This window comes from Salvelinus fontinalis, chromosome 8, assembly GCF_029448725.1.
Source record: "Salvelinus fontinalis isolate EN_2023a chromosome 8, ASM2944872v1, whole genome shotgun sequence".
NCBI classification, from domain to species: domain Eukaryota; kingdom Metazoa; phylum Chordata; class Actinopteri; order Salmoniformes; family Salmonidae; genus Salvelinus; species Salvelinus fontinalis.
In genome coordinates this window covers 23,920,993-23,942,341 of record NC_074672.1, presented here as the reverse complement: position 1 = coordinate 23,942,341, position 21,349 = coordinate 23,920,993, and the positions used below count along the sequence as shown (strand labels likewise).

General features: G+C 43.0%; 1 protein-coding gene across 1 annotated transcript; it reads left to right on the top strand.

Annotated features, from left to right (window-relative positions):
- Nucleotides 1–9,245: 9,245 nt before the first annotated feature.
- Nucleotides 9,246–18,713, top strand: LOC129860903 (von Willebrand factor A domain-containing protein 1-like). The gene is made up of 6 exons (XM_055931800.1): nucleotides 9,246–9,744; nucleotides 12,053–12,610; nucleotides 13,520–13,852; nucleotides 15,933–16,217; nucleotides 16,395–16,676; nucleotides 17,136–18,713. Exons 1-6 carry the CDS (start codon nucleotides 9,660–9,662, stop codon nucleotides 17,162–17,164), a joined length of 1,572 nt encoding a protein of 523 aa, XP_055787775.1. The 5' UTR covers nucleotides 9,246–9,659; the 3' UTR covers nucleotides 17,165–18,713.
- Nucleotides 18,714–21,349: the final 2,636 nt, after the last annotated feature.

Genomic DNA, 21,349 nt, shown 5'->3' with positions numbered 1-21,349 from the left:
AGGCGGTGGCAAGCAGTCCCGGAGTGCCAAGTATGGAACCAAAAGGCTCCTGAACAGCTTCTAACCCCAAGCCATAAGACTGCTGAACAGTTAATCAAATGGCTGCCCTGACTATTTGCATTGACCCCCTTTTTTATTTGCACTGACATTTTTGCACTGGATCTATGCAGACTCACACAGGACTCTCCCCACACACTCACACAGGACTCTCCCCACACACTCACACAGGACTCTCCCCACACACTCACACAGGACTCTCCCCACACACTCACACAGGACTCTCCCCACACACTCACACAGGACTCTCCCCACACACTCACACAGGACTCTCCCCACACACTCACATATACTACACACATACATGCATATTGACACCACACACACAAACTCACACATAGAAACACTTTCATCTGTCCTGATTGCCTAGTCACTTTTACCCCTACCTACATGTACATATTACCTAAATGACCTCACATACCTCTTACCCCTGCACATTGAGTCGGTACCGGTAGTCCTTGTGTATAGCCTCGTTATTGTTGTTTTATTGTGTTACTATTTTTTTTTTTTTATTACTATTTAACTCTGCATTGTTGGGAAAGGCCTTAGGTATGCATTTCACAGTAAAGTCTACACCTGTTGAATTCGGCGCATGTGACAAATCAAATTTGATTTGATCTCTCTCTCTGTCTCACCAGTTCATGCCTGGCTTTGTCTGTGGGCCTGGCACATCTTGAGCGCATCTGATCTGTATAATAACAACAGAAAGACAGGAAAGTACATGTGGGTGGATTAAGAGCAAGGCCTTCATGTGGTGAAACTGTTACAACCTGTGTACTCTGTCAAGATAATATCCTTTCAGAGTGGAATCCCCAGCCTACGTACTGCATTTAAAGTGTGTGCACCTTAAAAGGCACCCTATTCCCTATTTAGTGCACTACTTTTGACCAAAGGCCTATGGGTCCTGGTCAAAAGTAGTGCACTAAATAGGTAATAGGATGTAATTTGGGATGCTGACTATTGTCTATCTGAAAGGCATCCTGTTTACACTGTCTTTCCAGTCTTGAGTCTCTCTTGTATCATAAACATTTCTTTATTTAGTAGACACAAATCATTAGTATACAAATAATACAAGTAAAGTAATTAAGTAAGTAGAACAAATAAGAGTAAGGGGCATGTGAAATGTTTTCTAGTGAATCCGACTAGAATTGCTGTAATCTTGTCCACCCAGCCTGCTCTCATATGCGGTAGCAACTGAGCCTGGGAATAAGGTTAGAATTTCTGTAGTCGGTGAAAAGAAGTTGTGTAGCAAGAAATGTCATGTTTGCCCTGCAATTATGTGCAGTGCAGCATTCAATTGAATCTTCATGTATCTGGCCATGCATTGTGTTGGACAGGTAATCATTGTGTAGTTTTCTATAGCGCAGTCGATGGGACAAGACGGCACAGGCAAACATCAAGGGCCTGTTTCATTCACACAGCTGTTGTTAGACATTGACCGTGACCTTCAGTTAGACTTTCTCCACAGCGTCCTATGCTAGCTGTATAGAAGGGCCATCAAGCTGCAGCTGATGTTGAAAGGAATAAAAGGAAAAACGGCAGCTTTGAGTATATTGGCAATTGTTCAAATAGCCCTGTTCACAAATTCTCCATTTCACTCTGGAAAAATTGATTATATTGACTTACAATAAGTGGCAGCAAATAGAAATGTTCTGATGTGGTTCACTGGTGACATTAGGAAGTCAGTGTTTCCCAAAGGACCCACTGGTGGGTCGAGGCCCATTTTTACTTTTAGGTGTTGCAAGAAAAAAAAGGTGTGTTTACTTGGTGGCTAAAAGGAAAATCTGAAAGCCATACAACACAGTGAAATAAAGTTCTAATCACTGTTAAGTGATTGTTACAGTATATGTCACCTATGTATCAAGTTTGCATTTGCGAAACAACTTTGGCATTATATACTATAACAATTTTTGCCAATTAATTCTATTCCTTGACACACAGTACGTCCCACTGATCCCATCTTGATTTTGTAGGAAACAACCCCTTAAACTTGGAACACTACTGACTCTGTCTCATTTATCTATACCCCATGTAAAACATCCATTCTCCCATGCGTCTGAGCTATATGAAGCACGCTTCCATTCTGTGTGACCTCAGCCTTAGGTGACTCATTGACTGGTAGAAAGCAGTGTTTATGCAGACAAGTTCAAAGTAACACAACCCCCCTGGTACCATATCACTGACAGACAATGTGATGACTCTTTTCGACTCCGTCTGGTTCATTGACAATTGAAAATAAGGCAGGCAGCTTCACCACCTGACCCTACGGCACAGAGGAAGGGAGGGAGAGAAAAAAGGGAGAAGATCAATGAGTGGAATAAGAGAAACATTAATAATAGGTGACTGTGTTAACAGGCAGGATGAACTGGGCACATCAACTGTCATCTCCCTGTCATTAATAAGTGCTTTACACATGGTGAGGGCTATGAGTACAGGTTTGCACTGCTGTATGTCTCCACAAGATGGAAACATAGACACAAACAAACACACACACACACACACTCAATGAGGTCACACTACTGTTGCGTTAAACTCACGGAGATGTGGAGTTGTGGGTACATCCGCAGTGGAATCTGTTAGCGCAAGTTCAGGGAGGGAGTTGGAGAACTTGGCAACCAATCAAAGGTATCATAAAGCAAACCCACCCTTTCTTGCATCCGCTCAATCCAGAAACTCACAAACACATATAGTTTAGGCCCCCCCAGCTACTGCACCTGGATCAGTAGAACACAATGGCCAACTCAGACTACCTTAGCAGATCTTTGCTTAGGTGACTAGTGAGTACATAGGTCCCACGGATGTAATGGAAACAAAAATTTGCGCATATGTGATTTGCGTGTATTTGTGTATTGATGAGTGTTACTCAGGGTGGAAGGCAGCTGTGAAACAAAGGGAGTGTGAGGGGTATGAAGAGTAAACTCATGATATCACAAAGGGAGGAAGGACTGGAGAATGCAGCTGCATTCGACCAAGGCCAAGACCTGCTGGGAAATGGATGAAATAAAAACTGAGAGAAAGAGAGAACAGGGTCACATAAAAATACATAAAATAAGAGAGAAAAACTCACACAGTATGGTTGGAAGATGGTCCGAGAAAATGAAGAATTGAGAGAGTTTAAGGGAAATGACCACAGTGGTGTTTGAGAAGAAAATAGAAAATGAATATGAGGTGGGCCTAGGTGGAGGAAAAGAGAGAGTGGCCCCACGGCCAGCTTGAGATGAGGAATCCTTTTTAATGTAAACAGTGATATAAACACTTCTGCACCGAGATAAGGGGTTTGTGAGCGCTTATGCTGTGTTACAATTTAATGTTGCATTCTTTTCCTCCAGATTGTATGATAGAACCTGGGAGTAAGGGCTTGGAGAACTCTGTCTCTGAAATTGGATGACTCCTTGAGCCAGTAACCAAAAGGTTGCTGGATCGAATCCCCGAGCTGACAAGGTAAAAATCTGTCGTTCTGCCCCTGAACAAGGCAGTTAACCCACTGTTCCCCGCTAGGCCCTTATTGTAAATAAGAATTTGTTCTTAACTGACTTGCCTAGTTTAATAAAGGTTAAATAAATAAATAAATAATACAAAAATGACACTGACCTTGGTCCATGGTTACTGAATAACTGGGCTTTAGTATTCCACATTTTAATGAACAAAATACTATTTATTTTACCCAAGGACAAACTACTGAATGGACGTTCAAGTCACTATACAATAAAAAATGGCATTTGGCTGATGAACTTCCTATTAAATGTTAATAACAAAGTTAGTTTTAACAGTTATGTACAGAAATCATTGCAATTTTCTGTTTATACATAAAATGATAGAATAGCATTAGTATTGTAATCACATCTGTGCAAAATGTAAAGAAAAATGTATCACAAAGCAGTTGTCATAACTCTTGAACTGGTTATTTAAAGTAGATACAGTGCATTCAGAACGTATTAAGACACCTTGACTTTTTCCACATTTTGTTATTCCAAAATGGATGAAATAAAAATTGTTCCTCATCAATCTACACACAATACCCCATAATGACCAAGCAAAAGCAGGTTTTAAGAAATGTTTGCAAATGTATTAATAAAAAAAAACAGAAAAACCTTAGTTACATAAGTATTTATACCCTTTGCTTTGAGACTTAAAATTGAGCTCAGGTGCATCCTGTTTCCATTTATCATCCTTGAGATGTTTCTACAACTTGATTGGAGTCCACCTGTGGTAAATCCAATTGATTGGACATGATTTGGAAAGGCACACACCTGTCTATACAAGGTCCCCAGTTGACAGTGCATGTCAGAGCAAAATCCAAGCCATGAGGTCGAAGGAATTGTCCGTAGAGCTCCGTGTCGAGGCACAGATCTGGGGAAGGGTACCCAAAAATGTCTGCAGCATTGAAGATCCCCAAGAACAGAATGGCCTCCATCATTCCTAAATGGAAGAAGTTTGGAACCATCAAGACTCTTCCTAGAGCTCGGGAGAAGGGCCTTGGTTAGGGAGGTGACCAAGAACCCGATGGTCACTCTGACAGAGCTCCAGAGTTCCTCTGTGGAGATGGGCGAACCTTCCAGAAGGACAACCATCTCTGCAGCACTCCACCAATCAGGCCTTTATGGTAGAGTGGCCAGACGGAAGCCACTCCTCAGTAAAATGCACATGACAGCCCGCTTGGTCTTTGCCAAAAGGCACCTAAAGGACTCTCAGACCATGAGAAACAAGATTAATTGGTCTGATGAAACCAAGATTGAACTCTTTGGCCTGAATGCCAAGCGTCACGTCTGGAGGAAACCAGGCACCATCCCCACAGTGAAGCATGATTGGTGGCAGCATCATGCTGTTGGGATATTTGTAGCGGCAGGGACTGGGAGACTAGTCAGGATTCGAGGGAAAGATGAACGGAGCAAAGTACACAGAGATCCTTGATGAAAACCTGCTCCAGAGCACTCAGGAGCTCAGACTGGGGCGAAGGTTCACCTTCCAACAGGACAACGACCCTAACCACATAGCCAAGACAACGCAGAAGTGGCATCGGGACAAGTCTCTGAATGTCCTTGAGTGGCCTAGCCAGAGCCCAGACTTGAACCCGATCGAACATCTCTGGAGAGAGCTGAAAATAGCTGTGCAGTGAAGATCCCCATCCAACCTGACAGAGCTTGAGAGGACCTGCAGAGAAGAATGGAAGAAACTCCCCAAATACAGGTGTGCCAAGCTTGTAGCGTCATACCCAAAAAGACTCAAGGCTGTAATCGCTGCCAAAGGTACTTCAACAAATTACTGAGTAAAGGGTCTGAATTCTCATGTAAATGTGATATTTCCGTATTAAAAAATTTAAAAAACATTTGCAAAAATTTCTAAACCTGTTTTTGCTTTAGAATTATTGGGTGTTGTGTATAGATTGATGAGGAAAAAACAAATGTAATACGTTTTAGAATAAGGCTGTAACGTAAATTTTTTGGGAAAAAGTCAAAGGGTCTGAATACTTTCCAAAGGCACAGTGTAAATTGTGCAAAACTTACCCCAATAAGTTTTTTTCTCCAAATAAGCCATTCATCACGATGACCCCATTTGAACACCAACTCTAATGACAGTCCACCATTCCCTGTCACAATAAGGCTATTTTCAGACCAGTCTTCTGGAGAAGCCAGCACAACTTTAGAGAGAACTTCCATTAGTCGATCTTGGCAATATGGGAAACTGTAATATTTCACTATGGAAACTTTAAATGTTACACAGAGGGTGTTGGCCCCTAGAATTTGGGAAAGACTCAGTGCAGAAAATAGCAAAAAATATGTGTATCCTTGCTAGTTGAATCTTGTAGTTGAATCATTAATTCACATGAAGACAGTGCACAGATGAGTGTAGTATGTTTTCCTCCCTAAGTTCAACATACATGATGCTTAATATATCCATGATCTAAGTCAAAAGTACCATGCAATGTACAGTATGTTGTGTTTAATGTAACTTGTCATATTTGTTTAGGAGGTCTTATGATGAATCATTTCCTTTTGAGCTCGATGCAGTTTGGCTGTCTGGCTCTCAAAGCATGGTAGAATATCCTGCACTTGGTCAGCCATTTTGTCCTGAGGGGCTTATTTTGAAGCCCCCATAAAACAGTCATCTATGTGGTAACAAAGTTCGCATGATGAGCAATGGGCAGGATGCACACCCCATGAAGAGCAGGAAGTTCCAGTGACGCAGGAAAGTAAGGATCACAGCGTGTCAGGAAGACGCTGGACATTTGGTCAATTAAGTTCAACACAGCCCAGAGATGGGAAACCCCTCTGACTTCCCCCTCCTAACTTATTTTTACTTTTATTTATGTCTGGTGTCTAAATCAAAAATAGTACATGAGCTTACACATGAGTGTCCTAGGCCTGGCATGCATGGGCTGTGAGTGTGAATGCTTTGGGCTTGCTTCTGACATCAAGCAGATTGGGGGATTAATAATTGGTCTATTTTGTTGCCTATCAGATCGCCCTGTTCGTTCTCATATTTTATCTCCCTTTGACCCACTTTCCCTCTTACTTCTCTTGATCAGATAGGTGCTCAATCTCTCCTCTCATTCATCGCCTGTCTCCTATCTTTGCGCTGCCGTTTGTTTCACCTAGAAAGGTCTGGAGAAAGTCAACACTCCACCTCTTAATTCTCACAACTCTACAAAACATGGCACGCTCATAAACCTAAAATTCCTCAACCTCGCAAAGGAAGGTGCAAAAACTGGCAGTAAGGAGTGATGTGGAGAATTGTCTTTACTACTGAAATTGTGTTTCCATTGTGATGTGATGCCAGAAGCACTGGAGCCAAAGTTTTAATGGTAAATAACAGCAGGAGCGCTGACAAAGTGTTAAGAGATTGTATAAACCCCAATTACAAATGGTGCGTAGTTGTGTAAACTTCAAGTGTTCAGAATTTAACAAAATAGGTCCCTCCACTCACGAAATGCTGTGTGTCTGTGTTTCCATGTTGTCACACTGTGAGGGTTGGGCGATGGAGGTGTCATACAGTATTAGACTTGTCATCCATTTGTCCGTTTCCACCTCCTTTACTCTTTCACCTCCCTTCCTCCCTTATTCCTATTGCCTTGTCCACTGCCAAAAATGCTCAACTAACCTCTTTTTGCAACTTTGCCCAATCGCTTTCAATGACACTGTTCCAGAAAGACATGTGAATCTCAGAGGAGCATAACTACTCTTCCACAGAGATTGCTAGGGTATGTGCAAATAAGTGAAAACAGATAGCCAGTTTAGTTGCATAACGTATGCTTACTGAGAGAAGATAGAAATGTGTCAACATGAACTGGTGTGGGGTTGATATGATTTCCCTTACTCTGGTCCCCCTGTAACAACATGTGATGTGAATTGCATACAGCACAGACACTCACCTGATCCATTAGTCAAAACCTGCATGCCATAGATACACACATGCAAATATGCGCACACACACACGCACATATACACACATACAGTACACACATACCAATACAAGGTTATTCCAGGTGGGTATTTCTAACTGATTTACTGCTTACTGGACAGTGCAAAGAGCAGGACTCCGATCTGCTGAGATAAACAGTGTACTATACAGTGGACCAGACTGGGGGGGTTAGGGTTAGGGTTAAGTTTAGGAGTTAGTTTAGTTTGGTTTGGCTAACATTAGCTAAGCTAGGGGTTAGGGTTAGGGGTTAGGGTTAAGGTTAGGGTAAAAGTTAGCTAAAATGGGTTAGGGTTAAGGGGAAGGGTTAGCTAAGTAGTTCAAAAGTAGTTCAAAAGTAGTAAGTAGTTAAAGTTGCTAATTAGCTAAAATACTGAAGTTGTCCATGATGAGATTCGAATTCGCAACCTTTGTGTTTCTAGACTTTCGCGTTCTATGCCCATCCATCCACCCCCATTCGTTTTTTTGCATTAAGTAACCATCTGTCTTCTGTAACCATACCAAAGTAACATTTCATACTAATTTGAGTGTCCCAGATTTACGTTTACTATGTTACGTCTAGTCTATAAGACCAGGCTGGTCAAACAAAACAATATTATTTTTGGAAATGTATTTTACCTTTATTTAACTAGGCAAGTCAGTTAAGAACAAATTCTTATTTTCAATGACGGCCTAGGAACAGTGGATTAACTGCCTTGTTCAGGGGCAGAACGACAGATTTGTACCTTGTCGGCTCGAGGATTCGATCTTGCAACCTACTAGTCCAACGCTCTAACCAGTAGGCTACGCTGCAGCCGCGAAAAAGGGTAAAGGGTAAACTCCTTATCTTTCATAGAGCAGCCCCTATCTTTTACTGTTTTGTACAGACTCAGTGTTTAGTTACTAGGTGTGTGGTGGAGTGTTCTGTTACAATGGAACAATCAAAATAAGCTTGGGTAATGTGGTGTCACCGAGGTCTCTAGACATCAGACCTTTCCCACTGGGCACAGAAGTCATTTCAACCTCTATCTCTCTCTCTCTCTCTCTCTCTCTCTCTCTCTCTCTCTCTCTCTCTCTCTCTCTCTCTCTCTATATATATATATATATATATATATATATATATATATATATATATATATATATATATACAAAAGCTGCCTGCTTTTCACTCTCATATAGACCCCATCCCAATATCACATTCTCCAAGTCTCCCCTGAGGCACTATAGGCTGATGCAATTCAATTAAAAATAATATTTAATGGAATTTATTTTGATGACTTGAGCAAAGTTGATGCTGAAGTCCAAGAGCTTGACCCCATGATTTGTGTCCACCAGTCAGTGAACAGTTTGTCAGCATACTGTAATTCTATATTTAGAAAATATTTTACATGATCTTATAGTATCATATTTAACTAAGCATGCACATACACATTAAATAGAATATAGCCTACATGTAGGCCTGTCATCTTGAGGAGGCACTCTCAATAAAATGATTTTGGTGCTGAAAGTCAGTGGCCCACTGGTAATAAAAGTATCCATAATTACAACGGCTCACAACCAAAATTCGTAGTTATAATAGGATAGTGTACAGAACCCGGATAATTATGCATCTCCGTTGGTTAATTTCAAAGCTTAAAGTTACAATTCTTCTTTATGTTGTTTTACATTTTCAAGACACTTCACTTTTTGCATGATTGACTACTCGCCATAAAATGTAAAGATAACCTTTATGAGAAAATGGGCACCTTTCCAGCGCAATGACGTTTGGCGAGAGGACTCTTGAGCTTCTTGCTATTCGAAGTCTCTTGAAAGACTGAAAAGAAAGACGATTGAACACTGGAAGGGCAGGACCTGGACACGGGACTGGCGTCAGGGCGAAGAACCGACTTGAACACTCACGCCCTAGTTTGCTCAAGGCGCCTTTTACCTCACAAACTCACGGAGGATACCCGAGCAACCAATTTTCTGGGGAAAATATTACGAGAATAAAATGTTCCAGAAAAACAGAAACAAAACTGGAAAAGTCTGAGTGAAAGTGAGGATTTGTGAAGTTCCAATCTTTGTATAGCCTATTAGTAGCTCGAATGTAAGGCTGATTACCATTTCACTTGGAGCGACGGTCCAGGCAATGGACACTTTTTTGGAGGAAGCCCTTTCGATATCGTCATAATTCTTTATACTGGAATTGATCACAATTAACCCTTGCAATGAAGGGTCGGATTTTATTTACTTGCATGCTGGTTTGCGTGTTCCTGTGGTCGTCCAGTGGTCAGAACTCCGCACCAGAAGCAGGTGAGCTTTGCAGGTGATGGTCGGTGGTCTGGTGGTGGGTGGATGTTATAGCCTAGTTCTACATGACTGACAGACTAGGGAGGAGAGGTCAGAGTATCTCCAAATGGTGTTATTAGATTGGCACAATCATTTTATCATAGACTACTGGTCATGGGTTACTGTCAAAATTGTAGAAATGCTATGTTGATACCTGTTCCTGGCTTTTAATGAGAAGTTTAACGCTAAGTTAAATGTATTTATGCATATGATTTATTGTGATGTAAATTAAAACATCTAATTGATTATAACACCATAATAATTATTGAACGCTTGTTACAACCATGCATGTGTTAGCTAGAGCTCATAACCATAGTGGTGAAAAGTAAACTTGGTGGTGAGTCAATTCAATCTGTCAGTGGTCACTTCTCACACCCTCTTCCATTTATAGACAAGACATGCTTTGACTTAGATAGCCTAATTACTTTCTATGCATCGCACTCAAACATAGAAATGCTTTTAATACTAAGGACTGGCTGAGAAGCACAGTTTATTCAGGTTTAATCTCCTGTGATGATGTATTTTGATCCTACATACTGATGTTTTTTCATTTTTATTTATTTAACCTTTATTTAACTAGACAAGTCAGTTAAGAACAAATTCTTATTTACAATGACAGCCTACCCTGGCCAAACCCTAACCCGGATAACGCTGGGCCAATTGTGCGCCACCCTATGGGACTCCCAATCACGGCCGGTTGTGATACAGCCTGGTGATATAACCACATCATGTTTTAGAATCAAGAAGAGCTGCGGATGAGGCCTTTTCTATCACATCTGGGCTATCATTCTGAAGTACACACCTGTGTGTGTGTGTGAGCTTCCATGCATGTGTGAAACAGGGCTAAAGCGTTATAGTCAGTTACTCCCATGCTCATCAAGGTTATGGGGTTTCATAATTTACATTCAGTGTGTAGAGAGACACATACATAAGTACAGTTTACAGACGCTTTAACCTGGAGGCCACTAAGGCAGCTGGAGGAGTACAAAGTCCAAACAAGAAGACAGATGTAGTGAATTCTTTAGGAAGCAAGAGAGTGAAAGAGAGAAAGGCAGAGTGTTTTCACACTCACTGCAATTCGTCCTTCAACACTACACTCTTGTCAGTACAACCACCACAGATCGAGCGTCAAATTAAAGCCTAAAGAAATTCACTTTTAAGGGCCCGTAGAAAATAGTGCATTTCAAAAGTACTCATAGCTGGACAATGAACTTAGCATGTCTCTCTCTTTCTCTCTTTCTCTCTCCCTCACTCTTTCTGCTCTGAGCACATATGCTACTACTGCACATTCTTCCTCTTCTCTCAAATGGAACTGCAAAAACACACCTCCCCCTTACCCTCTCTCTTCTCTCTCTCTCTCTCTTCTTTCTCTTCTTTCTCTGTCTCTCTCTCTATCCTCACCTCCAACCTAACCCCTCCTTATACCACCAATACCCAGTAGCTCCTACTGTTCTCCCCCCTCTCCCCTCTCTCCCCCTAACCCCCTCTCCCTTAAATGAGAAGCCATGCTTCGTGCTACTGTTACAAAATATGGAAATTTGGCAAAATCTGGAATATTTTGCCTAGTCTTCCTAAATGTTGTGACAGCATCTTTCATCCGTCCTTCATCCGCCCATCCCTACTCTGATCTATCTCACTTCATACCTATTTTTGGTTTGTTTTGATCTTGTCTAATTTCTGTAATTACTTGTTTCTCACTCCTCCACTCATTTCTCTCTCTCTGTGTGTGTGTGTGTGTGTGTGTGTGTGTGTGTGTGTGTGCGCACTCATACTGAACAGGGAGGGGACCACTGGAAAAAGTTAAGGGAGGGAGAAGGAATCAGAGGGAGGGAGAGAAAGTTGGAAGTGGTAGTGGGTTTTTCCACAGATGCCACACCGTCTCAGTTTGCTCTAGGATTGTACTGTACATTCCCCCGTAAATGTGTGTGGCTATGAGTTTGCCACTTCTCTATGGGAAGTTTGTAGGTTAACTAACTATACCACTATGTTTCCCTGTTTCCCACATACACTAATTGTTGTGCGTCTCACACACTTATTATAAGCACTATGCTTAAAGAAATTCACCCACCATGGAGTGGGGGGAAGAGAGACTGAGAAGGTGTAAATATTGCTGCATTTAAACTCTGGGAGCATATAATTCTCATTCATTTTCACATATTATTAGCATGATAATCTGTAGCCATAGCCTATACATATGTATCTATATTCTCCTATAGCTGTAAAAATCTACTGAATGTGTGTCCACCACCTGTAACCTCTCCTCTCCTCTCAGTGTTGAACTGCTGTGAAGGTGACGTCCTCTTCCTATTGGACTCCTCGGGCAGCGTCTCATCATATGACTACTCCCGCATGCTGGGCTTTCTGTCCGAGCTCCTCCTTCCCTTCTCATTGGGTGAGGACCAGGTGAGGGTGAGCCTTTTGCAGGTGGGCACCCAACCCCGCCTTGAGTTTGGTTTTGACAGCCACAATAGCCAAACTGGCCTACAGGGGGCACTGGGGAACACCAAGCCTCTGAGGGGCGACACCAACACAGAGGAGGCCCTCAGGATAGCCAAGGACTGGGTGCTGAAGCCCGGTGGTGGTGCGGGGGCCAGGGAAGAACTCCCCAGAGTTCTAGTGTGGCTGACGGATGGGGTGAAGCCGGGTGATGTGATTGGACCAATGGAGAAGCTGAGAGAGGAGGGCGTGGCTGTTCTGGTGATCTCCACGGGCCACGGGAACTACCAGGTGCTGCGGCAGGTGGTCACCCCTCCTGTGGAGTCACACTTGTACTTTGTGGACATTGACGATATGAGTATCATCACTGAGGACCTGAGGGATGCCATTATTGGTGAGTGCGTGTGGGGTTCTGTGTGTGTCCAATTTGATTCCACAATTGACTGCAACTAACATGGACCTGACACCTTCTTTTGAGCTCTACTATAAACTGCGCTGCTGTACAAATCCATGTCTCTGTGCTACTCCTTTATCACATACCCACTCCTAGAGACAGTGGGACATAGAGGGAAGGAGAGACAGTGTGTTTTAGACTGGAATGAGAGAGGGGGGACTATTAATAAAGACATTATTCAACCCAGCCCCCTCTACCGTGCCCCCCTACGGTGCCAGACAGATATATATAGACAAGACGGTATTTTTCTGTTCAGATAGGGTAACAGTCATATCGACACACAGGCATTTCCAGTAAACATATGTAGCTCTAAGACATGATGCATAGTGATGGGCGGACGCAGAGTGTAAATACAGTTTGTTTACGACATAGAAGGAGAATCCAGGGTACCTTTAGGGAGTGCCTGAGGTTCCTATCCGCTGATACTGAAACCTGAATACTGGTTTGCTATTTGTTACAATGGTATCCTCCAGAACTGGTTTATCTATTTCGAGGGTTTTATGGCACGAGTTGTGAATGCATTGGAGAACCCACAGTTTGTCTGTCTGTCTGAGCTCCTGTCTCTTACTGGTGTGTCCTCCACTCCTCATCCCTTTCCTCCCTCTCTTTTTTGCCATCTTGTTCTGGTTATCCAAGTATGAATGTTTACCAGTGAGAGAAAGGAATCTGCACACTGTGATAATATGGTATGGTACCGCCATCGTTCCAATATAAATTTCCATTCATTCCATTCCAGCCATTACAATGAGCACGTCCTCCGATTTATTAAAGTGAAACGAGTCTCCACTGGAGGTGTATATTGCACCAGTGGTTCAGTCCTTCGGTCTCAGTCTGTCTCTTCTCTAACAGAGATCCTCCGGGCTGAACGGCTCCAGGTGCGAGACGTGTCCACAGACAGCGCCATGCTGCAGTGGCGACCGGTTCTGGCCGGTTTGACCGGTTACTATGAGATCAGGGTTGGACCGGCGCCCAGTCTAGGAGTGAGCGAAAGAGATGCAGGGGAGACTGGTACCAGCCCCAGTACCAGTGGTAGTCAGTACCAGCGACTGACCCGGCCAGGGGACTCCAGCACCGCCAGGCTGATGGGCCTGAAACCAGACACCACATACATGGCCACACTGACTCCCAAGTCCAACCTACAGGTGCTCAACCCCCTCTCTGTCACCTTCACCACTAATCCAGGTAAGAGGAGGTGGCACGTTTGCATTGGACATTTACAACATATTCATTGTTACAATTAACAATGTTGACTTGGAGTGTGGTGTCTTTAGGGTTGTGTCCAGCATGGGCCTCTATATTGAACATTCTTGAAGATGGAATCCGCAGTAGGGGAAACAGCACCACTGTCCAACGCACTGCCGTTGTTATTGTTTTTGTTTTGTTGACAAAGTAGAGCTGGGGAAGCTTGTGCCTCGTTAGAACAGCAGCACATGTACTAATTTTACATCGCACTTGCAATGATGTCAGACGGGAAAAAAACTGTTCGTTTGTATTATCTTCTTTGTTGTAATATCAGAAACGGATGTGGCAGTTCCACCGTTAAGGATTGATTCCAGCTTTCACTTCCACTTTAGAATAAAATCACCTGGTAAATCACCATATTATATATATTTTAATATTATATTATTACATACAGTTGAAGTCGGAGGTTTACATACACTTAGGTTGGAGTCATTAAAACTCGGTTTTCAACCACACCACAAATTTCTTGTCAACAAACTATAGTTTTCTCAAGTCGGTTGGGACATCTACTTTGTGCATTACACAAGTAATTTTAATTTCAACAATTGTTTACAAACAGATTATTTAACTTATAATTCACTGTATCACAATTCCAGTGGGTCAGAAGTTTACATACACTAAGTTGACTGTGCCTTTAAACAGCTTGGAAAATTCCAGAAAATTATGTCATGGCTTTAGAAGCTTCTGATAGGCTAATTGACATCATTTGAGTCAATTGGAGGTGTACCTGTGGATGTATTTCAAGGTCTACCTTCAAACTCAGTGCCTCTTTGCTTGACATCATGAGAAAATCAGAAAAATAATTGTAGACCTCCACAAGTCTGGTTCATCCTTGGGAGCAATTTCCAAACGCCTGAAGGTACCACGTTCATCTGTACAAACAATAGTACGCTAGTATAAACACTATGGGACCATGTAGCCGTCATACCGCTCAGGAAGCAGATGCGTTCTGTCTCCTGGAGATGAACGTACTTTGGTGCGAAAAGTGCAAATCAATCCCAGAACAACAGCAAATAACCCTGTGAAGATGCTGGAGGAAACAGGTACAAAAGTATCTATATCCACAGTAAACCGAGTCCTATATCGACATAACTTGAAAGGCTGCTCAGCACGGAAGAAGCCACTGCTCCAAAGCCGCCATAAAAAAGCCAGACTACGGTTTGCAACTGCACATGGGGACAAAGATCGTACTTTTTGGAGAAATGTCCTCTGGTCTGATGAAACAAAAATAGAACTGTTTGGCCATAATGCCTGTCGTTATGTTTGGAGGAAAAGGGGGGAGGGGGAGGGGGGGCTTGCAAGCCAAAGAACACCATCCCAATCGTGAAGCACAGGGGTGGCAGCATCATGTTGTAGGGGTGCTTTGCTGCAGGAGGGACTGGTGCACCTCACAAAATAGATGGAGTCAGAGGAAGCAAAATTATGTGGATATATTGAAGCAACATCTCAAGACATCAGTCAGGAAGTTAAAGCTTGGTTGCAAATGGGTCTTCCAAATGGACAATGACACCATGCATACTTCCAAAGTTGTGGCAAAATGGCTTAAGGACAACAAAGTCAAGGTATTGGAGTGGCCATCACAAAGCCCTGACCTCAATCCCATAGAAAATGTATGGGCAGAACTGAAAAAGCATGTGTGAGCAAGGAGGCCTACAAACCTGACTCAGTTACACCAGCTCTGTCAGGAGGAATGGGCCAAAAGTCACCCAACGTATTGTGGGAAGCTTGTGGAAGGCTACCCAAAACATTTGACCCAAGTTCAACAATTTAAAGGCAATGCTACCAAATACTAATTGAATGTATGTAAACTTCTCACCCACTGGGAATGTGATGAAAGAAATAAAAGCTGAAATAAATCAGTCTCTCTACTATTATTCTGACATTTCACATTCTTAAAATAAAGTGGTGATCCTAAGACAGGGAATCTTTACTAGGATTAAATGTCAGGAATTGAGAAACTGAGTTTAAATGTATTTGGCTAAGGTGTATGTAAACTTCCGACTTCAACTATATCACTTAGTCTCCTCAGAGGTGTTGAGCCCGGCTGTGGTGACGGTGTCTGACTCGGGGGCCAACAGTGTGAGGGTGAGCTGGGGTCCTCTGCAGCCAGAGTCTGTCCAGAGTTTCCAGGTGGAGTACATGGCCCTGTCGGGGGGGAAGCTCCACATGACTACTGTGGGCCAAGGGCAGAACTCCACCGTGCTGACCAACCTCCAGCCAGACACCCAGTACCTGGTCACCGTGAGCGCGCGGCACTCCTCCGGCCGGGAGAGGGCCATGTCTGTCAAAGTGTGCACTGAGGAGGGTAAGGAGCATTGAGGATATATTCTTAGGCACAGATGTAGAATGGTATTAGCCTCAAAGCTTAAACTGAAGTATTAAAAGGGGGAAGTGCAAAATTGACTATTATGCTTTACATAGAACTGTATAAATGCAGCACATAGGCCTTATTCTCTCCCTCCCTCTCTCCATCCCTTCTCAGTGAGGCCGGCTCTAGCAGACCTGCAGCTGACCACGGTGGGCAGTGACTCTGTGCAGGTGGACTGGAAAGCCAGCGTGGACGGCCTCAGAGGCTACTGGCTCACCTGGGAGGGACAGGGCATCCACGGCTCTACCGCTGCCCCGCGCTCCTCCCTCTACTTGCCTTCCAACTCACTGTCCACGCGCCTCACACACCTGCCCCCCACCACCCGAGTGTGTGTGTCGCCCGTCTACCGGACGGCACGCGGGGAGGGCCTCTGCTGCATGGCCCAGTTTCATTCAGGTGAGAGGACAGGATGCTGCCATTTTGAATAAGGAAGTGAACCCTTTCAGCACTGCTGGTTGGGTCAGTTAATTTCAGTTGTGTTGAGTTGGTCAATTGGAGCGGGCATGGAATTTTTTAGGGCATTTCTAATTGGATCCTAGAATTGGCACTTTTGAATGCACCCAAGCCATCTCTCTGTTTGGATAAGGATGAGTTTTGAATAGCATTTTGAATCTGAAGAGGAGCAGTAGCCTATTTTTTGCCTACATTGCAACAATGATCCACTTATAGTATGTCACCAAAACTTCTGATAATTTTTGGGAAACAACTGTCTGACCCCAAAGTAACCACACCAAAATGTGTGGTTGTGGTTGTGCCAACTGGGGTTTCCATAACAACTAGCTAACACTCTTGGCTTGCTACTGGGAAGGTCTGGTATGAGATTTTTATGTGTGTCTGTTTCCTTCTGCCTTTCAGATGCATCGGTTTGGGGCCACAGATCATAACATTGCTGAGCTCAACAGGCACTATGCCAAGGATGGAGGGATGAAGGAGAAGAAGAGATAGAAGAACAATGCATCTGAACCTGCATCCCTCCTTCAGTTCATTCTTTCCTTTCTGGACAAGACACAAGGCCTTTGGCTTGCTGTCTAATAGATACTGATACGCTAGATAGATAGATAGATAGGCTTGCTGTACTATAAAGATCTTGCTCTATTAGTAAGCATCCTAACTGAGTTGTGTTGCTATCTCCAGCGATATAGACATCTTGATTTTCACATTTACTTTGCATTGCCTAAAACCTGTAATCACACTGTAAACATGTTTGTTTTAGATATAAGATGTAGAGAGTGGCCAAGCATTTCAGTCTAGATCAAGGTCATTCTGCTTGACGGTATTTTGCATAATGTCGTTTTAATCAACAAGACCCACCGGGCACAGACGTGTTGATTTACATTTGGTGATTTACTAACTTGAATTCAACAGAAAATGTCACCATGTCATTGGATTTATGTTAAAAGTTGGGTGAAAAAACATGAAATTCCCTTACGTTGATGACTTTTTGCAAATCCAATCAGTTTTCTACATTGATTCAACATCGTCTCATACATTTTTGATGTTGTTGAAATGACGTGGAAACAACGTTGATTCAACCAGCTTTTACCCAGTGGGGAGGAATGTATTTTAACACATTTTTTCTAGCTTCTACAATACACAAGGAGCAACCATGTTTGCAAAATAATCGGAATATTTCCCAAAGCACCCACTCGTAATATTTTAGTAACACTTAATACATGTGTGCCAACTCAGTGTAGACTTTAATTGAAGGGCAAATGGACACAGAATCCTTAATAACAGAGAGGAACCCCTCTAAACCAATGAAAAAGCTGATTCTCTACATTGCTGCACTGATAAAACACAGACAAGATGTTCTACCAGTGAGATGTTGCAGATGTTTTTTCGATAAAGGATCAATCTGATATTTTCCAGGATTGTTTTGACCCATCACTACCAAGATTTATACATGGAGGACTTACATTGGATGATATTGTATATTCAGTGATACAGGTTGGCCATTTCACAACGGTGCATAGATCTGCAGAGGAAATAGAAGAATTCTTCTACCAAATTCCTTGGACCGTATTCATACTGTAGGTGTAATGTTTCTACATCATTTCAACAACAAAAAATCTAAGCGATGTCGTTAAATCAACGTGGAAAACTGATTGGATTTGCAAAAAGTCATCAACGTAAGGAAATTCCGTCTCTTTTTCACCCAACTTGTAACTTAAATCCAATGACATGGTGACATGTTATGTTGATCCCACATTGACTTCATGTTAGTTGACAACTCAACCAAATGTAAATTAAAAATAGACGTTGAACTGACGTATGTGCCGTGCGGTGGCTCTGTTATCAGCTGGTTTCTGCTGCCTCCCTGTGGAAGTTGTACTGATGTGTTTTAGATCATTTTTAGATGGTTTCAATGTTGGTTTCATATTCAATACATTGAGAGTTGTTCATCACTATATTAAATGAACTAGTTTTACAACATAGCGGATTTTCTTTGAGAATGATCATGCATATCCAAAGTGATTACAGGTCTAATACAATGTATTTGTTTGGTTATTTTCACTCCTAACTAACTGCATCACATTTTTTTTTTTGCATTAACATTAACTGCATTAACTTCCAGAACTGTCTCTTAGTGCCTAGTATTGATGGATGGTGTGTTGGGTTGTTGCAGTCACCTCTCACAGTGGTACATCAGTTAAAGCACAGGGACTGAATGACTGACTATTTATTGAGGATCGGGATGCTAATTAGAGGAATTAATTGAGGAAGGGTTTATTTCTAAAGGGATTGTAGAAATGATGATGAATATGAAACAGATGGATGCCCTGCCTTTGCTGATTTGCAAGGAAAAGCTGGAAATAGAGGTTGTCAAAGGGTGAGTCTTATTTCATGGTCTTCATAAGCTGCCCCAGAAAGCCACTCTTTTTTTGGGAGGGGTGGTCCCCTGTAAGACATTCTATGCATCTCTAACTCCCGTTCTAATTTTCTCATCTCCTCCCTCTTCTTTGCCATTTTTACCTCATGCTCTTTGCCAATTGTCGCCTCCTCATTTTCTCCTCTGCCTTCTCATCCTCGTTGTTCAATCGTTTTTCTCTCCTCCTCAGCTCTCTTTTTTGCCTCCTGCTCGTCTCTTTTTCTCCCTCTTTCTTCTCTTGCTCTTGTCCCCTTCTCTCTTTCTTATCCTGCTTATTTTTCCTTTTCCCCTCTGTCCTTTCATTCTCTTCCATTTTCAAAAACTCTCTTTATCCTTCATTCTCTGTAGCTCCCAACACTTTTTCTCCTCCTTTTCCATTATCTCCAGTTCTTTATTTTGCCTTTTCTTCTCTGCCTCCTGTTCTGCTTTCGCCATTCTGCTGCAAGTTCTTGAGGATCTGCTGTTTGTTCTTTAACTCCTGTTCTATGAGTTGTCTTTGTTGTTTAACAGTATCCTCCTGTGGGTTGGCAGTTCCTTGCTTCTCCTCATCACGATCACTCTCAGAGGAGGTCTCCTCTTTTTCTCACATTCTTTTAGCTACACATTTCCCTTCCTTCCTTCTCTCCTCACTCTCACTTAGCTGAACAGAGACGGCAACTAGGCTATTACATTCCACTCCTGTCATTTGCTAAAGAGGTCCAGAGCAGGAGCAGCCATTGGTGAAAACGGCAGGAGGGACTTGGTGTGTGGTACTGGAGGAGGGCACTGAGGGCTTGGGGGTGTCCATTGCAGGGGAGAGCTACCCGGTCTGTCCAGGGGGAGGTGCAGATGCGTGTGGCAAGGGGGACAATGGGGCATGCGGGGAGCTTGGTGCAGGCATGCCTGGCTGGCTCTGGCTGGGTGTTGGTGGTCTGGTCGGGCCTGAGTGGAAAATACCAGCTCTGCCGTGAGGTAGGATCGTCAGAGTTGGTGAGACGGGGCATGATGGAGGATGCTGACCACTGCTTCACCACGCCTCTCTGCGCGGAGACAGATGGACAGACAGATGGACGGACGGACGAAAAGACAGTTCGGAAAGAGGCCAGAGGCCAAAGCTGGTTAGAAATTACATCAGGGGTGATGGTCTGGCCTTACCTCCTCCAACATGCCTCTTAGAGTCTTCAGCTCCTCCCAGATCATATCGTCAGAGGCTGACTGGGACAAGAATTCAGCACTGGCATTTTATCCACACCAGCCCATATCACTCCGGGAACCACCAATACCAACTTTCTTTTTCAATAGAGATGAATTACGTAAATCTTTATGTACTAATATCATAGGCTAATTAATTTAACACCTGAGGAAGTGGAAACTCAAAACACATTAACTATGTAGATCTCTAACTAAATATAATGCCCACTGCTAGTAGCCATGTATTCATCCAACAGTAAATGCAATGTTGCAGTTGTAGGCTACTACCCATGAGACCTTTAGGCCTATTCCCTGGCAACAGCCAGGGCGCATTTAACATGTTGCTCCATATCACAAAGCCATATCAACATATCTTGGTTGTAAAATAGTTGCTATTGAGATGAATATTGAGAGTTAAGAAATAAGGATACCTACAGAAAGTGGTGTTTTTCCCGTAATTGGATTTAGAAATGTTATACGATCAGAACGCATTTCTCTCGAGCGCATGGGGGAGATAGGAGTGGCTCACTCATCACAGCAGCAGGCCCCATTGAGGGCAAAGGCACAGGGGCTGATACTTTTATTACAGGCATCATGAAGATAATGCACTTTACTGTTTGACCAAATCATTGTTTTAGTCGCCCAAAAAACAGGACGTTTTGAATGAGGTGACAATGTGGAATATGCTCTTTCTATGTTTATAGGCACCCTTTCCGTTTTTTACGATCCATGATCTTGGCTGTCTAACTGATGACAGAGTCGGAGCAGGTCTCTTTGCTGCTGCCGTGTTAGACTTTGCATGTGAGTTTGTGTGACCCCAGCCCACCCAACAAAAAAACATTCCAGCCCATCTGGCATTTGCTAGAATTGCCAGATGGCCAATAGGCCCCTGCATATCAGTCCTCCTCCCTCTTTCTGAATACTGTTCACTCTCTCACACATGTCCTCCTGCCTCTTCTGCAAATCAGCCCTGCCCATATAGAATACAGTGGCCATTCCACAGTCCCCTTCCATTTACAGATACTGGATA